This window comes from Muntiacus reevesi, chromosome 1 (assembly GCF_963930625.1).
Source record: "Muntiacus reevesi chromosome 1, mMunRee1.1, whole genome shotgun sequence".
NCBI lineage: Eukaryota > Metazoa > Chordata > Mammalia > Artiodactyla > Cervidae > Muntiacus > Muntiacus reevesi.
The window spans coordinates 204852260-204872286 of record NC_089249.1 but is presented as its reverse complement, the minus strand read 5'-3'; the positions used below and the strand labels follow the sequence as shown (position 1 = coordinate 204872286).

The 20027-nt window shown below is 40.5% G+C and overlaps 1 protein-coding gene across 2 annotated transcripts; it reads left to right on the top strand.

Annotated features, from left to right (window-relative positions):
- The first annotated feature begins 9712 nt into the window (after positions 1–9712).
- Positions 9713–19334, top strand: CTXN3 (cortexin 3). 2 transcript variants are annotated; one of them, XM_065934355.1, is made up of 2 exons: positions 9713–10064; positions 18162–19334. In XM_065934355.1, the coding sequence occupies exon 2, from the start codon at positions 18252–18254 to the stop codon at positions 18495–18497; it is 246 nt and encodes an 81-aa protein (XP_065790427.1). In that variant the 5' UTR covers positions 9713–10064; positions 18162–18251; the 3' UTR covers positions 18498–19334. The 2 variants fall into 2 exon arrangements, with proteins under 2 accessions (XP_065790427.1, XP_065790419.1); XM_065934347.1 differs by lacking the exon at positions 9713–10064 and adding an exon at positions 12867–13306.
- The last annotated feature ends 693 nt before the right edge of the window (positions 19335–20027 follow it).

Here is a 20027-nt window from a genome sequence, read left to right as displayed (position 1 = left end):
CAAAAGATGACACAGGAGAACAAGTAAGACAAATATGAATAATCTCTAATTAGCAGAAAAATTATTTTTGAAACATTGCAAGTAGGTCAGAATGATGAAAAGGGGCACCTACATTCCCCTAAGGATATCAAACCCAAGAAATGGTTGGCTGCCTTATTGTGGAGATCTGGCTCCCTCCCACCCATCCACCCCTGAGTCATCCAGACCATGCTATTTCTCAATTTGCTGGAACAAGACATTCCTGCAGACCAGAGGGGCAATGCTTAAAATTCAGATCAGATGCAATCTCATGTAGTGTCCACATCCACCTTCCCTGCCCACTAAGAAATGAATATCGCTGTTTTCCCAAAGGCCTCTATCAAACTCCAAGATATTTTTAGACACTACCATGTCTATTTATCTTAGGCCCTGCAGAAAAGTGAGAGATGGGCAAAAAAATTTTAAATGTGATCTTTGTGTTCCTGAGAAAATCACTTCACCTCCCCAAACCATGCCTACATCAGTTCAATTCAGTTCAGTCACTCAACTGTGTCTGACTCTTTGCAACCCCATGAACTACAGCATGCCAGGCTTCCCTGTCCATCACCAATACCCAGAGCTCACTCAAACTCATGTCCATTGAATTGGAGATGCCATCCAACCATCTCATCCTCTGTTGTCCCCTTCTCCTCCTGCTTTCAATCTTTCCTAGCATCAAGGGCTTTACCAATGTCTACATAGAGATAAAATAATACTAATATTTTGTATCCTGGGATAGTATGGCCCCTGTGAGGACCCGAGTATGATACATGATCCATTAGGCTGGAGCCAGGGTATGGGAGTGGATCTAGAAAATGTCAGGTTGTGGAAACCCATTGTGAAAGAGTCAAAATGTTCTGGGATTGTATCAGAAAGACAACATGCTCAAAAGACTGCCTTATGGCACCTAGCTAGAAAGGAAATAAGGTGTAACCAGAAGAGGACCCCATAGATCAGAGGTTAAAGAAAGAAAATGAACCTCGACATCAGAATCCAGGTGGAGACTTAGAAGAAAAGGGGAGGCAAACAGGAGGTCTGACCTGTATGAGGTGGAGCTGGGTGGGAGATAGTTTGCGGAAGATTAAAACTCAAGGATCCTGAGATGCCGAAGACAGGTTATGGTGGGAACATAATCTATGGGCAGGGGAGGGAGGGTATGCTTCTCTGGTGGCTCAGAAGATAAAGAATCTGCCTGCAATGCAGGAGACCCTGCATTCAATCCCTGGGGTGGGAAGATCCCCTGGAGAAGGAAATACCAACCCACTTCAGTATTCTTGCCTGGAGAATCCCATGGACAGAGGAGCCTGGTGGGCAATAGTCCATGGGGTCCCAAAGAGTCAGACACAACTGAGTGACTTAGGTAGGTGGGTAATCTATGGGAAGTCACTCTGTAAAGGGTAGAACTCTGGTTAACTGTAATGGTAGACTGTGTCACTCTTTGTCGGTGTTCCATGTTCCTATCTAGGGAAGGATTAGACTATTCAGCCTATTAAATTCAGATGTGGCCATGATGTTTGCTTTGCCCAATGAAATTGAAGCCACTTGGCAGAGGTCTTAAGAACTAGCACTTGTATGCCACGCTGTCTCTCCTCTCTACCTTCCTATCTGGCAGAGGCCAGCCCCTTTGCCTGAATCTTGGGATGAGGGTAATGATGACATTGGAGCAGAGTCCCCAGATGACCCTTAATGAATGTGTAGCAAGAAAAAAAGTTTTTCTTATTTTTTTCCATTGAAGTTCTTTCTTTTTTTAAATCAAAGAATTATCTAGCTGCTTTTGACTGATACGAATGAAGATTACTGGTTGGAAGGCAGTAATTAATGGTTATGCCTGGTTAGACTTATTTTAATATGACAGGCAAAGTACGACAATGATGTTGCAAGAGAAAATAACTAGGAAAAATACCACTACAATGTTTATTTAGGATGATTTGTAACAAAGAGTGAAGTCTGTGGATAAATTATTACCTATGCTAATATTATAGCCAGTCAAGTGAAAAAATACATTAATAAGAGACTCAGCTTTCTTTATTCTCAAGTACCTTACAGTCTAATCAGAAAGACTTAACAAATTCATACTCACACACGTACACACACACACACCTTTGATAGATAAAAACATGTAAAAGGGTTCAAGTCTTGCCACTAGTCAAAAGAGACCAAAGATACAAGCTTGCTGAATTATATGATTATAATTGTGTTGTTATTCTAATTATCATCATCATTATTTTACTGTTGCTTTTGTGGTGTTAGATATTAAGATGATAAAAAGAATAGTTGTTGACAGGAGTTGAAAAAAAAATTCCATTATTCTTATTTGTCCTATTTAGTATCCTGAGCCAGATAACCTTTGAATGGACAATACTTGAGGGAAGAAAGGTAATTTATTATTTTTGATAAACAGATGGCTTAGGAATAGGAAACGTGGTGGTTTTGTAGTGATGAGACTACAGAAAGAGAAAGGATTGGAAAAAAAAGATGCAAGCAACTATAATCAGGTAGCCAGACAAAACATGGACTCTATCCCTAGAGGGGAATGAAGACTGACGAGCCTCAGGAGCCAGTGAGGGCTTGTCTTGGATCATAGAGGTTAATCCTTAAAGGCTGGACCAGGGAAGGGGTCTCTGTTAATGATGAATGTCCCGTTCTGCCTGCCTGACTTGGCCTACAAATGTGGGCATGTGCAGGGAACCATGCAGAGATTTTTCTTCATCCTTTTTGCATTTGCAAACACAGCTTTTCTTGGCTTACACATTAGTAATCCATAGTCCACTGAATATTGTATTGGCATTTGACCCAAGCCCCTAACCATATTTGTGATATGCAACACCGATTATGGGGCTATTGGGAACACAAAATGTTCATTTTTCTCAGTTGACCCCATATCTACTTTTGAATTAAGAAAAATGTTGAGAACAAAACCAGGCCCCTTCCTGAAACTAATGCTGAAGGGCATTTTCATGAGAACAAAAGTAAATGGAAGTGAGACCTGGCTGATATCTGCTCTGTCTCGGGTCATTTTAAAGTGTTGTTCTTGAGCATTTCAAATGAAGAGCTGACTTTTTCACAAGCTCTCTGAAAACTGTTACTGAATTGTATTCAGTCCCTATTAAATTACTAAGCGGTATTTTCACTTCTGTGGTAGTAATATACACTGAATAAACTTAAGTATATGCTATTGCTTTTGTTTATGTACAATTGCTGCAAAATAAAGTATATAAAACACCTAGTTTTTGTTTTTAGATTAAATGTTATCTAGTGCTTCAGCCAAACAACCATTTTTTAAATGATTTTATCCTTCAAAACTTGAGAACAAGTCCATCAAGCCTTTCCTAGCAATGGGAAAATTCACCGAATAGATAATAAAATTTTTTATGTGTCTGCTACCACTAATGACATATAACCTATTGTACTTCATAGCTTTCTTCAAACATTCTAAAGTTTAATGGGAAATAAAAGTATACACATAAATAAATGGATAAATAATTAAACAGAAGTTAGAAACATAAGTGAATAGATAACACGCATAAAATAGAGGTTGTAAGTGTGATATGGGAAAACCAGGGCAATAGTTTAGATTTTAGGGCACTGCATGTGATTACAAGAAATCAGATTTTAAGTGTACACAAGATGTTTGAGGAAGACAGAGAAGGATCTGTTTACTTGCATGCAGAATGGACCACAGCCCTTGAGGGGTGATTCTGGGCGTGCGAGGAAGCCTCTGTTTTCAAAGAATTATCCACCCATTCACTGATGGTCCTCAGGATGATACTGTAAAGAGACTCAGTGGGTTTCAGGCAAGGTTTTTACTTACTTCTTAATATTTGGCTCATACTACACTGACCGTCTTTGCAAAGTGAAATCGCAAATAGTCAAATTACTTAGAAAGAAATGCTTATACAGAAAAGTAGCTACTCTGCGTAGCGCTCATCTCTCATGGCTAAACCCAGGGAGAATGAAATTTTAACAGTTCCTCCTTTTAGTTCTCTTGATATTTTCTTATTAACAAATTGACCTCACTCTTCCCTATTTGGTCAACGTTGACGTCTGTTCTGTTACTTCCATCAAAGGGATGACTTCCATCAGTCCCCACCACCACCCATCTTAATAGTTACTTCAGGATTTTGGCCTACCAGTTAGCTACCTCTAAAGTCTTGGAAGGCAGTGGGGTCACTCATTTGTCCCCAGGCCTTCCACTTCTTATTTTTAGCCCCTTTTTTTCTTTTTGACCCTAGTCTTCCCTGCTACACAGACACCCACCCCTTGCAAAGCTGCAGCCTCCTGTGTGTTTCCAAAGCTCGGCATCTCTAGTCAGCCCTCCTCCATCCACACTCCTGTCTCAGAAATAATTTCTCTCTGCCTCTTGTTCCACCATGTTGTCTTTATCACCATGGGCTTCTATTCCTATCACTGTTTACTACCACTTTAGCAAGAGGTAAGAAGGGGAGGAGGGAGGGAAAAAAAAGAAAAGAGGAGATGGATGTGTTCTGAATGGGCATTTCAGTCAGAGTTTCTCAAAGCAGGCTGTATGCATTTTTCTAATGTTTGGTTCAGGCATTCAATCCATTTTTTCAAAGAGGTACATGACACCCTAAGCTTAAGGTCCCTTCCTCATAGAGTTAAAATGCCTAATATGGCCAGATATTCACTGAGAGGAAACAAATTTAACTATATTACTTTCTAAGTATAGACCAGATTCCCTACCTCATTAATCATATTGGTTTCTTATTTGAAATATAGATTCTTGGCCTGATTTAATTAAATAATCTAAAAAAGAAAAAGAAAAAAGTAAATAATCTGGGCCAGGGCCTACACCTTAAATTTGCAAGTTTAACAAACTTGTGATAAAATGTAATATTAATGCTATTTTATTTATAAATTAAATGGATGTAATTTAATGTTAATAACAGAAACACAGGTGATTTATAGCATCTATGTACTTGCTATACATAAACATGGGAGAAGGAAATGGCAACCCACTCCAGTGATCTTGCCTGGAGAATCCCAGGGACGGAGGAGCCTGGTGGGCTGCCGTCTATGGGGTTGCACAGAGTCGGTCATGACTGAAGCGACTTAGCAGCAGCTGCAGCATACATAAACATTTCACATATATTATTTAAAGGAAAAATTATAGGTGGCAGGCCTCCTACAAACTTTGCATGTAGAATCAAAAGACAAACATATACCCTTAATATCTGCCTTTTAAAATAATTTGCTCTATGATTAGAACTTCTGACTGATCTCATTGACATGATTGTAAACTTAAACATTTTTTCAATCAGCAACTAATTATGTTACTCATAAAATGCAGTGTTGAATCAGCTGAAGTTTGTGTTCAGTGATCACATATCATAACTGCTGTTTATTACTATTTCCTCAGCCTTCTTTCAGTAATTTCTACAACTTTCAATATCAGGAACTGAGGTTGGTTTTTCACTATATTTTTAACGAGGATTTTTTAACTGCTTCATATGATTTTTCTCTCCTCTGAGTGTTTTCAAATTGATTTTTCAGTGGCAAGATTTTTACTTCCAGAAATTTGTCAGGTATTAAAGTCAGGCTAAAAGGTCAGTAATTCTCAGATACATTCTATTTCATTTTATAAATCATCTTAATGTTCTAAGCTGCTTAATCCTCAAGTTGTTCATGTATCTTCTCTTCCACAGTGCAGCTGTTGAACAGAAAGAAAGAACCCTGCCAAAATGACAGCATAAGAATTTAGAGGGATGGTTTGTATAAAACTCTAATTGGTACTTTATACGACATTTTAAAGGCATTAAGTATTTCAAAGTCATTAAGTAAATGGTTATTATTGTACAAGTCATTTTAAAAGAATAAATTTACCCACCAGGCTGTTAACTGCTCAGTATGAATTTCCTTTGAGCAGTGAATAAGCCATAGTGATGTTCTTATACTTTCATGCTGTAATTAGAATTAATAACTAACATTTTGCAAATATTATCTCTAAATAGAATTAATATGATGTGTTTTGTGAAGTTGTTCCTTTTTAGGACTGGACATCAGCTTTTTTATGAGCATGATGCATTTCATTCCTATATGCTTTACTGTTTTTGATTTTGGAAGAAATAAACTCGATAATTTTTAGGGCAATCTGTAATCCTGACAAGTATGACATTCTATTAGTGTTTTCTTTCTTTCAAATGTAATTCCACTGCATTGCACATTGTTTGTCTCTCATTTTCATTTTTATATTTCTCTGTGTTCCAGCTTCATCGACTACTAATTGAGCATTCACCATACAACAGATGTGATGGTACAAAAATGCATTCAAGAAAAGATTAAACCAGGAGGCTGCCAATTTGCAGTTGGACTTTAACCTGCTTGCTTTTTAATAATGCTTGACTATAGATCCTTATTTATAGGCTTGGTATAAATATTATTAAATCTTTCCAACTATTCCTTTGAGCTTTGAATGTTCACTGACCTGTGAAGATAGCCAAGTGGATAAATAAGCTTATACTTAGACCTGGCAAATCAGAGGGCTATTAGAGCTCATCTTGATTTTTTTTTAACTTTACATTACATGATACATTGATTTTTTTAAACTAAGAAGACATTTAACGAAGACACACTTAAACTGACTTCCAATTCTCTTTTAGTGAATTGAAAGTGGTAGAGTCATTAGTGCATATCCCAGCCTGTTTTCACATCCTCCATTTCACATTTGCTGGTAGTCATGTAAGTTACAGTTGGCTTTAGTCTTGGAAGGCTAAAGAGAGCCTCTGAAGGCAGAAGTTAACAAAGGAGAGGGCCTCTAAGAGCTGTCATGCCCATTCTTGCCACCCCATCCATCTTACTCTGTGTATTCTTTTCCCCATTCCTTCCTTGAAAAGAGTGGTCAGCTATGTTCAATGTCGTCACAAAGAATAAGAAATACTAATGCTAAAGAGTTTTTTTTTTTTTTTTTTTTTGGTTCAGGCAATTAAAAGCTACAAATGACCTTGTGAAATCAGGTCCTGTAAGAACATAATTCAGATGCCTGCTGGGTGAGTAGCGAAGGGAAGGGGAGCAAGTGGGGAATAGTGGAGGTGGGCTTACCTGTCAAGAAGCTTAGCAACCATGGCTGGAAGGTAAGCTCCTAGGGTTCTTACTAGGAAGCCTCCTAGAGTTGTGCAGTGCACAACCTGAACAAACTCAAGCAGGGATGTAGATGTAGTACCTATAGTTTTTATTCTGAGCACACTTAACACAGAACATATCTGATTCGCAGCGAATGAACTTAATAATGTTTCTTGAATAGCATCAAAGGAAAATTTACCTAAAAGAAGGAAGAAAAGATTTTTTTAACCAGTAATCTAGTGATGAAAATGAAAAGAAAATCATGTCTCTATTTTGAAAATTATACCAAGGTTCAATTCAATTTGACTTTGAGGATTAGGTAGAGTCAGAAGGAAACAATGATAATTAATAATAGTACAGCCTTGTGTTGACATAAAGCTTGGCAGCTCATGAACTTTTCCTCATATTCATTGTCTACTTCTTTATGGAAAAGTGCAGTATAAGAAATTTAGGAAAGAACTGTAACCTAAAGAACATTAAAAGTGAGATGAAATTAGAAGGTAGGAAAAGTTCTTAAAATAGATTTCTAACAATACTAACTCAGGGTATCATGTGGTAAAAAGACTGAATTGACATTCAGGAATAACCCTGGGATCAGAGAAGCTAGAATATAAAAGCTATGGAACCTATTTCACCAAATTTCATGTTAGTCTGAAACATGAAACATCTCTGTGTAGCCTTATATGTTCCTGTTTAAAGCTGGACTAGAAAGCAGAAATTTGGGGAGGAATTCAAACAACTATAAAGATTATCAAAGACAAAAGGACTGGAACCTACTAGGAAATGTTCAAAGAGATAAACTTTTTGTAAGTCCTTTTTCACTGACTGTCATAACGTAACTGCAGGGGAGAAGGGCTGATACTGATCATTCCAAATGATAATTATCTTATAGAAGAAATATCCAAACTTGGCCTGAAGATCTTTGTAGCTGCAGATCTTCATCAAATGTTCTTTGGCTTACCTAGTTCAGCTTCCTTTGTGGAAGAGCATTCTAACAGAAGCTTGCGGTGGTTAATGACCACAGAGGGGATAGAAGAAAAAACGCGCTGACTCACCGAGATGAAGCAAGCAATGGAGGAGTTAGTTTAAACAGAGGTTGTCAGAGGGGCTTTTGGAATCTACTTCTCTGGAGAGTTTTAAAAATAGGCCAGGCACTCATCTCCCTGGGATGGGTTCAGGCTGCATAGTCGCTAGAGGATAACCACAGCCCTCTCGTGTTCCCTGCCACCTCTGCTGTCTATAGATGACAACAATATCTGAGGGGCCTCTGGGCAGGGGACTGGTGGTCACCTGGCCCGTTTCTAACTAGAGTCCTTTTTTACCCCCATGGAATGATAAGTACATAAGTGAGGGCGGGGTCAGACTGTTCCCTGAACCACACTCTGTTAGCATTCCCGAGCAGGATGCTCCGTCCACCAGCACCGTCGGCTGAAAAGCATGGATATCAGTTAGTATTGAATGACAGTGCTCTGTTGGATTTCATTTGTCGCATTGTTTTGTGTGTCCATGTGTCTTTGTGTGAGAGAGGAGAGAGAGAGAAAATACAGTAAGTTACACTAACTGGAAAGGAAATTTGGTTAAAAAGTCTGGAAAACATCTGGGGAAAATACCTTCATGTTCTTGTGAAGCATTTGATTCTGATGTAGACTCTAACCCTTAGCATTTGAATTTCCTTGGAGCTGAGGCTTATCCAGGATTGTTGTCTCTTGCTAGCAGGTGGGGGTTTTCCTCAGAGAATGAGCTTCATTCTAGTCCCCTAGAGCTACTGGGTCATGGCCAGCTTCTCAGGCAAGTCAAAGAGACAGCAGAGCTGACAGGCACAGGGAGAGTTAGCTTTGAATACCTTGCACCCCATTATTTGGTGGGTGGGTGTTGCTGCTAATTGTTCTTCCATTTCAACAAAGAAAGTGGTGAATTGCCAAAAATCAAGGATGTTCCATCTTAAGGATTAGGCTGAATGCTTTCAAGAGAAACACTTTTTTTTTTTTTTAAGATGAATTTTATCTTATATTTTCCCAATTTATTTAGGTACTCTGTCCAAGGAAAATAGTATAAGTGTTATGCCATGTCACCAGGATCTTTAGAATTAGTACAACTTTCTCTCAGTAAAGGTCTATCTTTATTTACCAAGTGGGCTCAGATGGCCTGTGTGGGGTGGGGTAACTGCCAAAGTCACAATTATGCACACTGCCCAAAGGAGAGCAGACCTGGCAACCCACCACCTAGTAAATTTACAAACAGGTGGTGAAAATAGGATTTTCTTTTTACTGGTTCCTTCCTCAGTGCCTCCCATAATCGTTGCTTTTCTGAAAGGTCAACTTTGGTTTTTTTTTTTTAGGAAAAGGATTCTTTCCTTCATCTCCTAAATGCTAAGATGATACCCTTCCCTAGAAGTCTTTCCATTAATTAAGTTGGCCTGAAGGTCATAAACCGTGATCGATATGGAGGCTGGTTGCTGCAAGGTGCTAATTGACATCCCCAAAGAGGAATAGTGTCAACAATCAATAGAGAAGAGCAGGACACTGGTAGATTTATGGCTTTGATTTTTGAAAAGGTATGGGAATGTCCTGTGATGTTTTCCCCCGTACTCCTTTTGAATGTTAATGCTTTCTTGAAGATGATTTCAGACACACTGCTAGGATACTGCCTCTACTCACTGAAGCAGAATTCTCCGAAGAGTTGCTGAGGCAGAACCGAAATCATGGCTCGCCTCAGAGAAGCAGCTGTATTGGCCGCTAATGATGCCTCACACAGAAAGACGATGCTCCTTTAACTCGGGGTTTTAATGGGAAGTTTCTAAGCCTGAAACAACAGCTTTAGCTCTGGGGTGTGCCATCAGCTGCTTGCAGCTACCACTGCCTACTGCTTTCTCACAGCCTGGTCGGGAAGAATGGAAACTAAGGAGGCTTGTAACTACCTGTAACTGTTCCACCAGGAAATGGATCAAGTGTTTGTTCAGCCAGATCCAGGTATTTGACCAAAATCTGTGTCTATGGTGGGCTAATTAAATGCTTTCCTCTAACTTTAAATATATGCATGAGCCATGATCGCATGGATGCCTTTTGGATCCAAGTTCTGAATTTAGATCTAGCTGTCAGATAAAGTCTAATTAAATAACTGCTAGGTAAAGTTAATGCATGGGGTGAAATGTAATGATGCTTGTATTTTTAAAGCATTCTTAAGTTTATAATGCTGCAGATACTGGATAAGAGAATAGTAAAACAGGCTTTTTTCTTTGCTAAGCTGCAGTAAATTATTCTTGAAAGCTCTTTGCCCATTGCACTTTTTTTTTTTTTCCTATTTGCCTAAAACATCCAACCTTCTAAAATGTAACAGGGATGTTCTAATTTGGTTACAAAGGATCATGACCCAAACAACTCATAATGATAATGCTGACTGTCCCTGTTGTCCCTGGGCAATGTGCAGCCCTAGCCTTTTGAGGTATCAGCAAGCACTCTCCTTCACTAGGAAACACACAAGGGAAGAGAAGGAAAACTGAGTTGAACAGTAAGGTTACTGTTTGGACTTTAAAGTTCCAGTTTGCTCGTGGTGCCTTTTGATACCCCCCTTTACTGACTGGGCACTCACAGGCTATTTTTCTGATGTTCTCAGCAAGGCTGCAGTCTTGCCCTGCAGTCCCTTTAAAAGTCGTAAAGCAGATGTTAGGAGAAAGCTGAAAATAGGGAGGAAGTAAAGCTGAGGGCAGGGCTCAGGCTGAAGATAAAGGTCCCCTGCTGACCAGCATGGTGAACTGGCTACAACAGGCTTCACACCCCAAACCAAGCAGCAGATGTGTCTGCAGGCTGACTTTGCAGAGATGGGCAGAGGAAGCCGACCTCTTGTGCAGCAGTCAGGGCTAGCAACAGTTCTGAAACTGCCTGTTGACATTTGTAGCTGACCACATTCGCTCATCTTTAAAATTGTTGTCTATGGGCTTTCTATTAACCTTGGGTCTAGTTTTTGAGTGTATAAAGTAATATTTACTCCTAACCATCCTGTGAATTTGGAATCATCAGGGTTATTGTATCAGAATAGGAGCGGTGTTGAAAAAGAGGAACATGGAAGTTGCCATGTCTTTATGTGAGCCAGAAAAATGGGGAGGGGGCGGTTAAAATGCCTGAAGTACTTAGAGTCAGGAAATCTCTACCTCAAGGTCTTGGCTGGCCACCAAAAGGGCCACGTATTCTGTGAATTTATAGGAAGCATTTTGCATCTTTGCGTGTATATCCTGGAATGCAAGTTGCTCTTCACTGGATTCATACACAGAATTTCTACAAGAAATGAGGTGGCTTTGGTGGTGGGCTCACAGTTGTGGGGGGAGATGTGTAAAAGGGTTGACTGGGATGTTTACATGTCGGGGGTGGGTGGGTGGAATGGACTGGACGATATACCTCCAAACACTCCAGCTATACACACAGCAATGCAGATGAGGCTTCCTTTAGCTCAAAAAAGTAGAGAGTGATTCTATTCTGCCTCAGTTTCAGGATATATTGTTTATTCCATCTTTACAAGACATGTTCACATTTCAACAGCCAAGCTTCAGAACTATTGCAGGATAATGCAGCACTTTGAGGAAGTTTGTCCCTGTCAGTTGTTGCAAATTCAGTCCTGCCTACCCAGCCAACTCCCTCCCTACTTCATAGTCTACAGATTGGTCTCACTAGGCTGCTAGATAAATACAAACAAGGTACACAGGATGTCTTTGTCGGACAAAGTGTCCTGTCCATTACATGTGAGTGTAAACTGGACAAGCCTGTGAGTGTTCTTGCTCGATGGATGAACTGTTTTTACATCTGCTTTTGCAAACACATCAAGTCACATAACTGGGTTTGTGGCCTACAAAGTTTAAAAATTAGGTACAGCAATTATATGGTTTCGGGGTACTTAAAATACAGGCTGCGTTGTTTCACAGCACCCTGCAGGGCATTAGCAGTTGAAGGATGATGACTTTCTACTCATTCCCCTTTGAAGGGGGCTGCTCTTTTGGGTTTTTTGATTTGGGGCGGTTTATTTAACAATCTCCATTCCTGCGTGGGAAATGAGCAATAAATCTCATTTTGCACAACAATGAGATAAAGAGAAAACACTCATTCCTCATCACCTAGTTTTTGAACAGCTCACAATGTGCAAGGCAGGACTATACACTGCATCTACTGCAGCTGTTATTGCAACCCAGTGCAAGAGGGACGACCACAAAAGTGAGATGGTGAATTCGCATGCCTGTGTGTGGTTTCCCAGGACAAGGGGCCAAATGCAATGAATGAATTCTGTCGCTGTCACTTGAAAAATAAGAAATATCTCATTACTTTAAGATAGTTCTCTCCAGACAAAATATTTTTTCTTACTGTGAAATTTTATAATGAGATGAACAGTCCAAAGTCTCCAAGCTTGAGAAGGATATGTGTTGACATTGATAGTTCCCATGTAAGACAATACGATTCAGGATATTTTAAATGGCTATCCTTCCCCATCAAAAAGCAATCTAGGTAAGAAAGGATTGACCCCTTAAACAGAATGGAGAGTGCTTAATTCCAGCTGATTTCTATATTTCAGACCCTACCCATCAGCAGTGAGGTCAAAAAAAATTAAAAATAAACAACTGCTGCTTAAATCATGAGCTCTGTGACTATTAAAATGTCATTGTGACTCAGACTATTTGTGCTTCTTTGAAAACAAGATCTATTTCAACCACAATGGTCTGACATCCCAGTTAGGGTGGATGACATGTGCTTTTTTTCACCCCTTCTCTGTACCACCCAGCACCTCCAAGCTTGAATTCAGTTCCCTGAACTCTAAGGGGCCAGAGTTCCTCTATTTAGCGAGGCAATGATCCCAGAGCAGCAAGGAATTCCTCAAGGAGCCTGTTGTTTAAAAAGGGGACGGTGACGAGCACAGTGGAGATACATCGGGTGATAGGTGCTGCTGCAGAGCGGAGGTGAAGTGTTCCTGGGGACCGAGCAGGAGGCGTCGGTGCCTCGGGTGAAGGGAGCACCGAGGCCCCGCTGAGGAGGAGGACTTTGGCGTGGACCCGAGGGCGGGAGAGAAAGCCGCAGGTGGGAAGAGGGCGAGGAGCAGAGCATCTGGCGGGCAGCATCATGACTCAAAGCTCAGAGGTGGGAAGCCTGGAGGTGTTCAAAGAATACCTGGTGTGAGGTGGAGCTGCTGAACGGCCATGGGACGCTCTCCTTAGGTGACGGCAGATCAATTACATGTAAGTTTCTTCTTGTCCACTGGTCATTTTGCTCAAAACCAAATGTGACTTGATCTTTGTTCCTTTCTGAACTTACTTTGAAAATATAGTAAGACCTCAGAAAAATTCCACTGACAGTTTGCCAGCTAATTTGTGGTCCAGAAAACAGGTGTATCAGGTCCACAAGAGGGTTAAGAGGTTGGTGAGGGTCTTGGATATTGGAGTACAAGGGTTTTCTGAGGGGAGGAATGTTAAATTTGAGCTTAGAAAGATGTATCATGACGCAGTATAGAGGAAGTATGGGGTGAGAGAGAGGGTTTCTCTGCAAACGAACTAAATTGAGTGGCTGACAGTAAGAATGACTATGGGTGAGATGGACTCCTCACACAGGGCTTAGTGACTAATTCAGGGTGTTTGCACCTTGTGAACTTAGAGTCCAAGGAGCTTAGTTTGAGAAAAGGGATGTATTACATGACTTTTGAAAATGGCAGCTTTCAATTAAGGTTTCCTTGGTCCATGATAAAATTAGACTTTATTTCCCGAGCACATACAAATGGACCCAGCAAAGGGAAGACAGGTGTGCTATGTGATAGGGAAAGCCAGTCAGGATTAAATACTGCTGTGAGTAGCTCTGGTCCTTCTTAAAATAACTGCCTTTTGTTGTTATTAATGCTGATAATGGTTGCATCAGAATCTTTCAAAATAATTTACTTGCCCACATTCCACTATTCTGAAAGGAACCTTTTATTGTTTAGGCAAAAGCAATTGTGACCATTCCCTAAGAATTATTTCTACCAAAAAAGGGACACTTTACTCTCAGGCACTTACAAAATTTGGATGTCTTTGAATATTCTTGTACTGTGGTGGCCAAGTGATTACATTTATTTCTATTTCTGCATCTTTCACTGATGATTTCTGCATCTTACACTTTAGCTTAAACATGCTGTTGAGCTTTCCAAATTTGTAAATTATTGATTAGTTGATTGCAGGTTTAAAATCAAGCAGGCTCATCTAGGGATTTCAAGTAGTTCCAGGCAAAACTGGGAAATAGTTGGCATTTCTTTCTGAATCTCTGGATCTCCATCTCCTTTCATAACCATTTCCTCTTCTCATCTCTACCCACTCTCCGTCATCCTTCCCCAGGACTCTCCCTCTGGACCATCAACTCATAGCCCCCAAGTCTGGTTCCTGCAAGTCCCTCTAGCAGCCGCTTGCTCCCAGCAGGATCTTCCTTCAATTTCCTTTCTATCTACCTCTTTTCTTCCTCCTCCAAACAGGAATAGTATTCAAAGACAAATCCCTGCCAGTGTGTTAATGTGTCATTTTCCCTGGTAAAATACTGCACTTTAATAGAGACCTGTGATGATTTGACCAAATGAAGTTATTTTAATAGGAACTTGGGCATCATAGTATGCTGGGAGGTCAGAGGCTTACAATCTGTAAAGATCTTTAGAGTTCTCAAAATGCTTTCATCTCTATTGTCTCCTCAGTTTGGTATATCTAAAAGGGATTGGTGGTGAAAGGCTCAGAGAACAAGAATATATATATTTATATTTTAGCAGGCTTCTCAAAACACCTGATCAGGTTGCAAGGAGGGTTAACTATATCCTTAGATCTGCCTTTTAATCAGCATAGCATGGTAAAATTGCAAATTAAAACTGTGTTAAGACATTCTAATAGTTGGTTTTCCTGTGAAGAAGTGAGGCCCCAGACTCATGTATAGAGAGATGTCGCTGATGATCTGAATTGAAATGACTAGGTTGTTTACTGGGGCTTCTTGGAATGGTTGCCCATCACTGCATCCCCCAAATGAATGGTGTACCCGTTCTAAAACCTGAGTTATGGGGTAAGCCTAGGAATTACAGGATGCTTAGCTAAGAGAAAAGGACTTGATACTTTGCCTTGTACAAAGGACAAGGCTGGAGAAGACTGGTCCAGGGTGTCATGATGGTGCTCATCATAATAGTAAAGTGAAGACCAGGGGTGAGAAAGAAGGGACTGAAAAGGTATTGCTATATTAGTCAGACAGCCCATGACTAGGGTGTCATTAATACAGGCTCATAAGGTTCTGTATCCACTTCTCCACTGTTTTCATTGAACTTCACAGGTCTATGGTCCTCTTTTTTCTTCTATTTCCCTTTTGGATTATGTAATGTTTTCATAAACAAAATTTTCCTAAAAATGCAAATCTGTCTCAGCTGTGTTAAAGAACAGACAAAGAAAATGGCTCTGGCTTCATTTGGGCCAGAGGGAAAATGGACATAGTAAAATGGATTTTAGTAAGCCAGTGGGAAGGCCAGGGATCAGTTGGACATGAAAAGACAAGAGGCACCATAGTGTGTCTCAGTGGTAAAGAACGCGCCTGCCAATGCAGGAGATGCAAGAGATGAGGGTTCGAGCCCTGGATTGGGAAGATACTCTGGAGGAGGAAATGGCAACCCACTCCAATATTCTTGCCTGAAAAATCCCATGAAGAGAGGAGCCTGGCAAGCTACAGTCCACGGGTCGCAAGAGTTAGACACAACTGAGCTTGGCACAGCGTAGGCATCTATTCCTCTATCACCAAAAGGCTTTCTTTTGACCCAGGTTTTGGAGAATTTTTTGTTTGGTATGATTAAGTCCAGTTTGGGTGTTTGGTGTGGGTATGGATGCCCTTCGGAGAAGGCAATGGCAACCCACTCCAGTACTCTTGCCTGGAAAATCCCATGGACGGAGCAGCCTGGTAGGATGCAGTTCATAGGATCACTAAGAGTCGGACACGACTGAGTGACTTCACTTTCACTTTTCACTTTCATGCATTGGAGAAGGAAATGGCAAACCACTCCAGTGTTCTTGCCTGGAGAATTCCAGGGATGGAGGAGCCTGGTGGGCTGCTGTATATGGGGTTGCACAGAGTTGGACACGACTGAAGTGACTTAGCAGCAGCAGCAGCATGGATGTCCTTAGCTAGAAGCACCAGGGAGAGCTGCCTTGGCTACCTTCCCTGTCCGCTCTTCAGTTCCTATTAAGAATTAGCACCCAAGACTGGTGGGGTGCTTAAAAACAAGCAAACCAAGCCCAATCCATGAATATCCTCTATACTCCTAAAGAGATGTTTTTAAAAAACAGTCAAATTTTATTCCAATTGTATTTTAAAATAAAAATGAATCATAAATGAATCTCCTGCAACTATTCCAACCTTTAAAAAATTCAGAGTCAAGGAGCTGCAGAATATTATTTCCCCTAAACTGGTAACTCCTTCCTCCCAGATACCAGTTGTAATTCCCTTTATAAACTGTTTTTAGACTGTGATTTTATAAACTTTGAAGTGTCAACATATATGCAAACTGCTATCATGCTCACTAGTTCTATACCTCAAGACAATGATTATAAATTAACTGAAGAAATACTATGTTAATCCTCTAGGCCATAATTCTATTTTTATTTGGTTGCTTATTTTCATTGAGCATAATTTCTTTTGAATTCATGGTAATTTCCATAGATGACTATGTAATTTTTTTACAGACAGATTCATAAATGTGTCCTATGATTTACCTATATGGTAATGTCTAATGTAAGTGCTTTTCTTTATCAAATTTGATTTAAATAGGTTTAGTTCAATATATGAAGCTTTCACTGACCTTGGTGTCTACTTCAATGTGCCTTTAAAGACAAACAGTAATATCCATACACCTTAGTTTTTCTACTAGCAAAATAGAAATGGTGATAATCTTTCTTTCTTTCTCTTCCTCTCACCAAATGGTCTTAAACAAACAGTAGGAAGCTGCTGTAAGGCTTTTAAAAAATGCAATCAATTTCTTTTCCCAAGCTCGGTTCTCTAGGTCCTTTCCAGGATCAAGTATTGAACCAGGTTTTTGTTTTTTGATGAAAAGAGAAAAAGCAGCAGCAGTTTAATGGTTTGGGAGTCTGAGACCCCTCCCTTCTCCCCTGGCCCAAGCGAGAGAGCGCAGAGGAGGAGCATGGTAGCTTCCTTAGTCCTGTCTTCAGTGAAGCAACACTTTGTTTCCCTTGCTTTTCATCTTTGTATGCTTTTCAAAGGTTTCCCCTGACATTCATCTTCATGGTAGCACCGTGAGATAGCACGCAGCCATTTCTACTTCTCATCTTTCCAGCTTAGTGACCTCTTCAAGGTCCCACACACAGTAACACGGAGGCTAGAGACTGAAGACCCAAACCCAATGCTCCTTGAGAGAGTTTCTATATTGAGCAACTTTTCCAGCCCGGCTCAGACAATAAAGAATCTGCCTGCAATGCAGGACACCCAGGTTTGATCCCTAGGTTGGGAAGATCCCCTGGAGAAGGAAATGGAAACCCACTCCCGTATTCTTGCCTGGAGAATCCCATGGACAGAGGAGCCTGGTGGGCTGCAGTCCATGGAGCTGCAAAGAACTGGACACGACTGAGTGACTAACACTTTTCCAGCCTCAGTTTCCTCATACTACAGAGATCCCTGCTTTCATGGAGGCTGTGGTAGAGTGGCTATCTTCAGTCCTGGCACACAGCTGGTGTCCAGTCAATGGGCTCATTATAAGAATGATGTGAGAGTATTGTTATTGGAGGGAATTTGGAAGAAACTTGGCAGGGAGGCTGGGTTTGGAAGTCAAGTTGGCAACACACCTGAGGTCAACATTACCTTGTACGTTTCTCATCTTCTGTACTCTGGTTGCCCTTCCTGCCCATCCCTCCTGGCCCCAGGTGGCTGCCCTGAGAACAGTCTGGTAATTTCATGCAAGAGTAACATATTCTTCCCCATAGTTATATGGAATTAAGCATCCCTGTTGAAAAAGCTTCTCTCTGAAGAATAGGATGATGAGCCTAGAAATAAAGTTGCCCTTTGATGTTTACTGCCTCTCCTTCCCTTCCTTTCTCTCTGCAGCCTCTCCAAGGTGCAGCCACCATGATCTCGGCAGGCTGATGATGGAAGAGAAAGAAGCTGGGAGACCCCGTGCTCTAGCATCCCTGGACAATGGATGGAGGACAGCCAGTCCCTTCTCCCCTGGTGCCCCTTGGGAACATGTCATCAGATTCTAGCATGTCTCTGGAGCAGAAAACCACATTTGTTTTTGTGATTTTGTTGTTTATTTTCTTGGGCATCCTCATCGTCAGGTGCTTCCGGATTCTTTTGGACCCGTATCGGAGCATGCCAACCTCGACCTGGGCTGACGGACTTGAAGGCCTGGAGAAAGGGCAGTTTGACCATGCCCTTGCTTAGCAGGACAGCACCAGAGGTCCATCCTGAGGAAGAGAAGTGCTTCATGTCTCAGTGAGAGGTTTCCATTAGTCACCATTCTCAGCAGCTCAAAGTCTTCACCCTATCTGGTTCTAGAACCACAATCCGTTTATTCAGTAAACATTTGAGACATTGGAGATGGAGGTTTCTATTACCAACCCCAAATGGGAAAGTTTCAATTTCGATATTTACTCAATGAAAGAATATTGTTGAATGTGTGTGATGACGAAGCCAAGAGTACCAATGGTGACTTTGCCTAAAATGAAGCCCTACTGAACCTGGGGGACCTGACTAGGTCACCAGGAAAAAACACCTGATTTGCATCTGAAGGCAGGGCCAGAACAGACTTCCTTGCCCTAATTTTGTCCCCCAGCTTGTTTTATTTTCAAGGGAATCTGGGTCCTAGGCAGAGAATGAGGAAGATGCTGCTGAGTGGACCCAAAGCAGGTACTTGTTTTCTCCTAAAGCTAAGAGCAATGGGAGGCAATGGGGAATGCTTAGAAGTGGTTGATCCCTGGGAAATACGAGTGAGGATGATGTTATTTTACTTTTCAAATAAAATGAATTCAAAGGCTTGTAGAGGTTTGCAAACTATTTACCAGGCCAAGTGCATTCTATGTATTCATATTAATAACATGAGTAGAGGTAGCGATACATAATCTGAATTTACTTTCTTTGCACAATTGATTGAAATAATAGGTGGCTATTTCAAGTTGTGCTTTTTTTTTTTTTTCAATAAAAAGTTAGCTGTTTGGAGGAGAAGACTTTTATAGTCTTAAGAAGAATGTATGCTTATGACTGAATAAACCAAATAAAACTTTTCAAGAAACAGAAGTGTCTCTTCTCTCTTATTTCAGTGCTCTGGAGGCAGTGTGTTATATCAAATGCTGAGGACTGATTGTTCTGAGAAAGAGAAAAAGACCAAAGACCATGAAAGGTCATCTAATTCATCCCTCTCCCATTTCAGGAAGGGCTTCCAGGGATTGACACATGGGACCTATTCTAAGCACCGTTTAATCTTCCAAAAAGAGAGATATGAAAACCTCTTATTCCAACTCCGTACGGATAGGAAAAACTTTCATCTAAACCAAACTCCTTAAGGCTGCATTTAAAGTCTATGTCTTTTAATTTTCTCCTCAATTAGCCTTCATTTAAAAAAAAAGTTTAAAAAAGGAACTATGCCTAAAAAGGCAGCCCTTAGTAAGACTTCTCCCTTGTCTTATTCTTTCTTTTGTAACATTTTGGAGATTCTTCTGCTCAGCTTTCCCTTGTCCCCCATGTTCCCTCTTGATTTATTTTCATTTAAAAAATAATAGCTCTACTAAAATGTAATTAACATACCACAAAATTTAGACTTCTAAAGTAAACAATTCACTGGTCTTTAATATATTCACAAATGTGACCATCATCACTATCTAATTCCAGAATTCTATACCCACCACCAATCATGTCCCACCCCTCTTTCTCTCAGATCTAGTAATTTCTAATCCAACTTTGGTCTCTATGGATTTG

Bases quoted from the DNA above. Each gene is read 5' to 3' on its own strand.
- CTXN3 (XM_065934355.1), top strand. From the start codon at position 18,252: ATGGATGGAGGACAGCCAGTCCCTTCTCCCCTGGTGCCCCTTGGGAAC.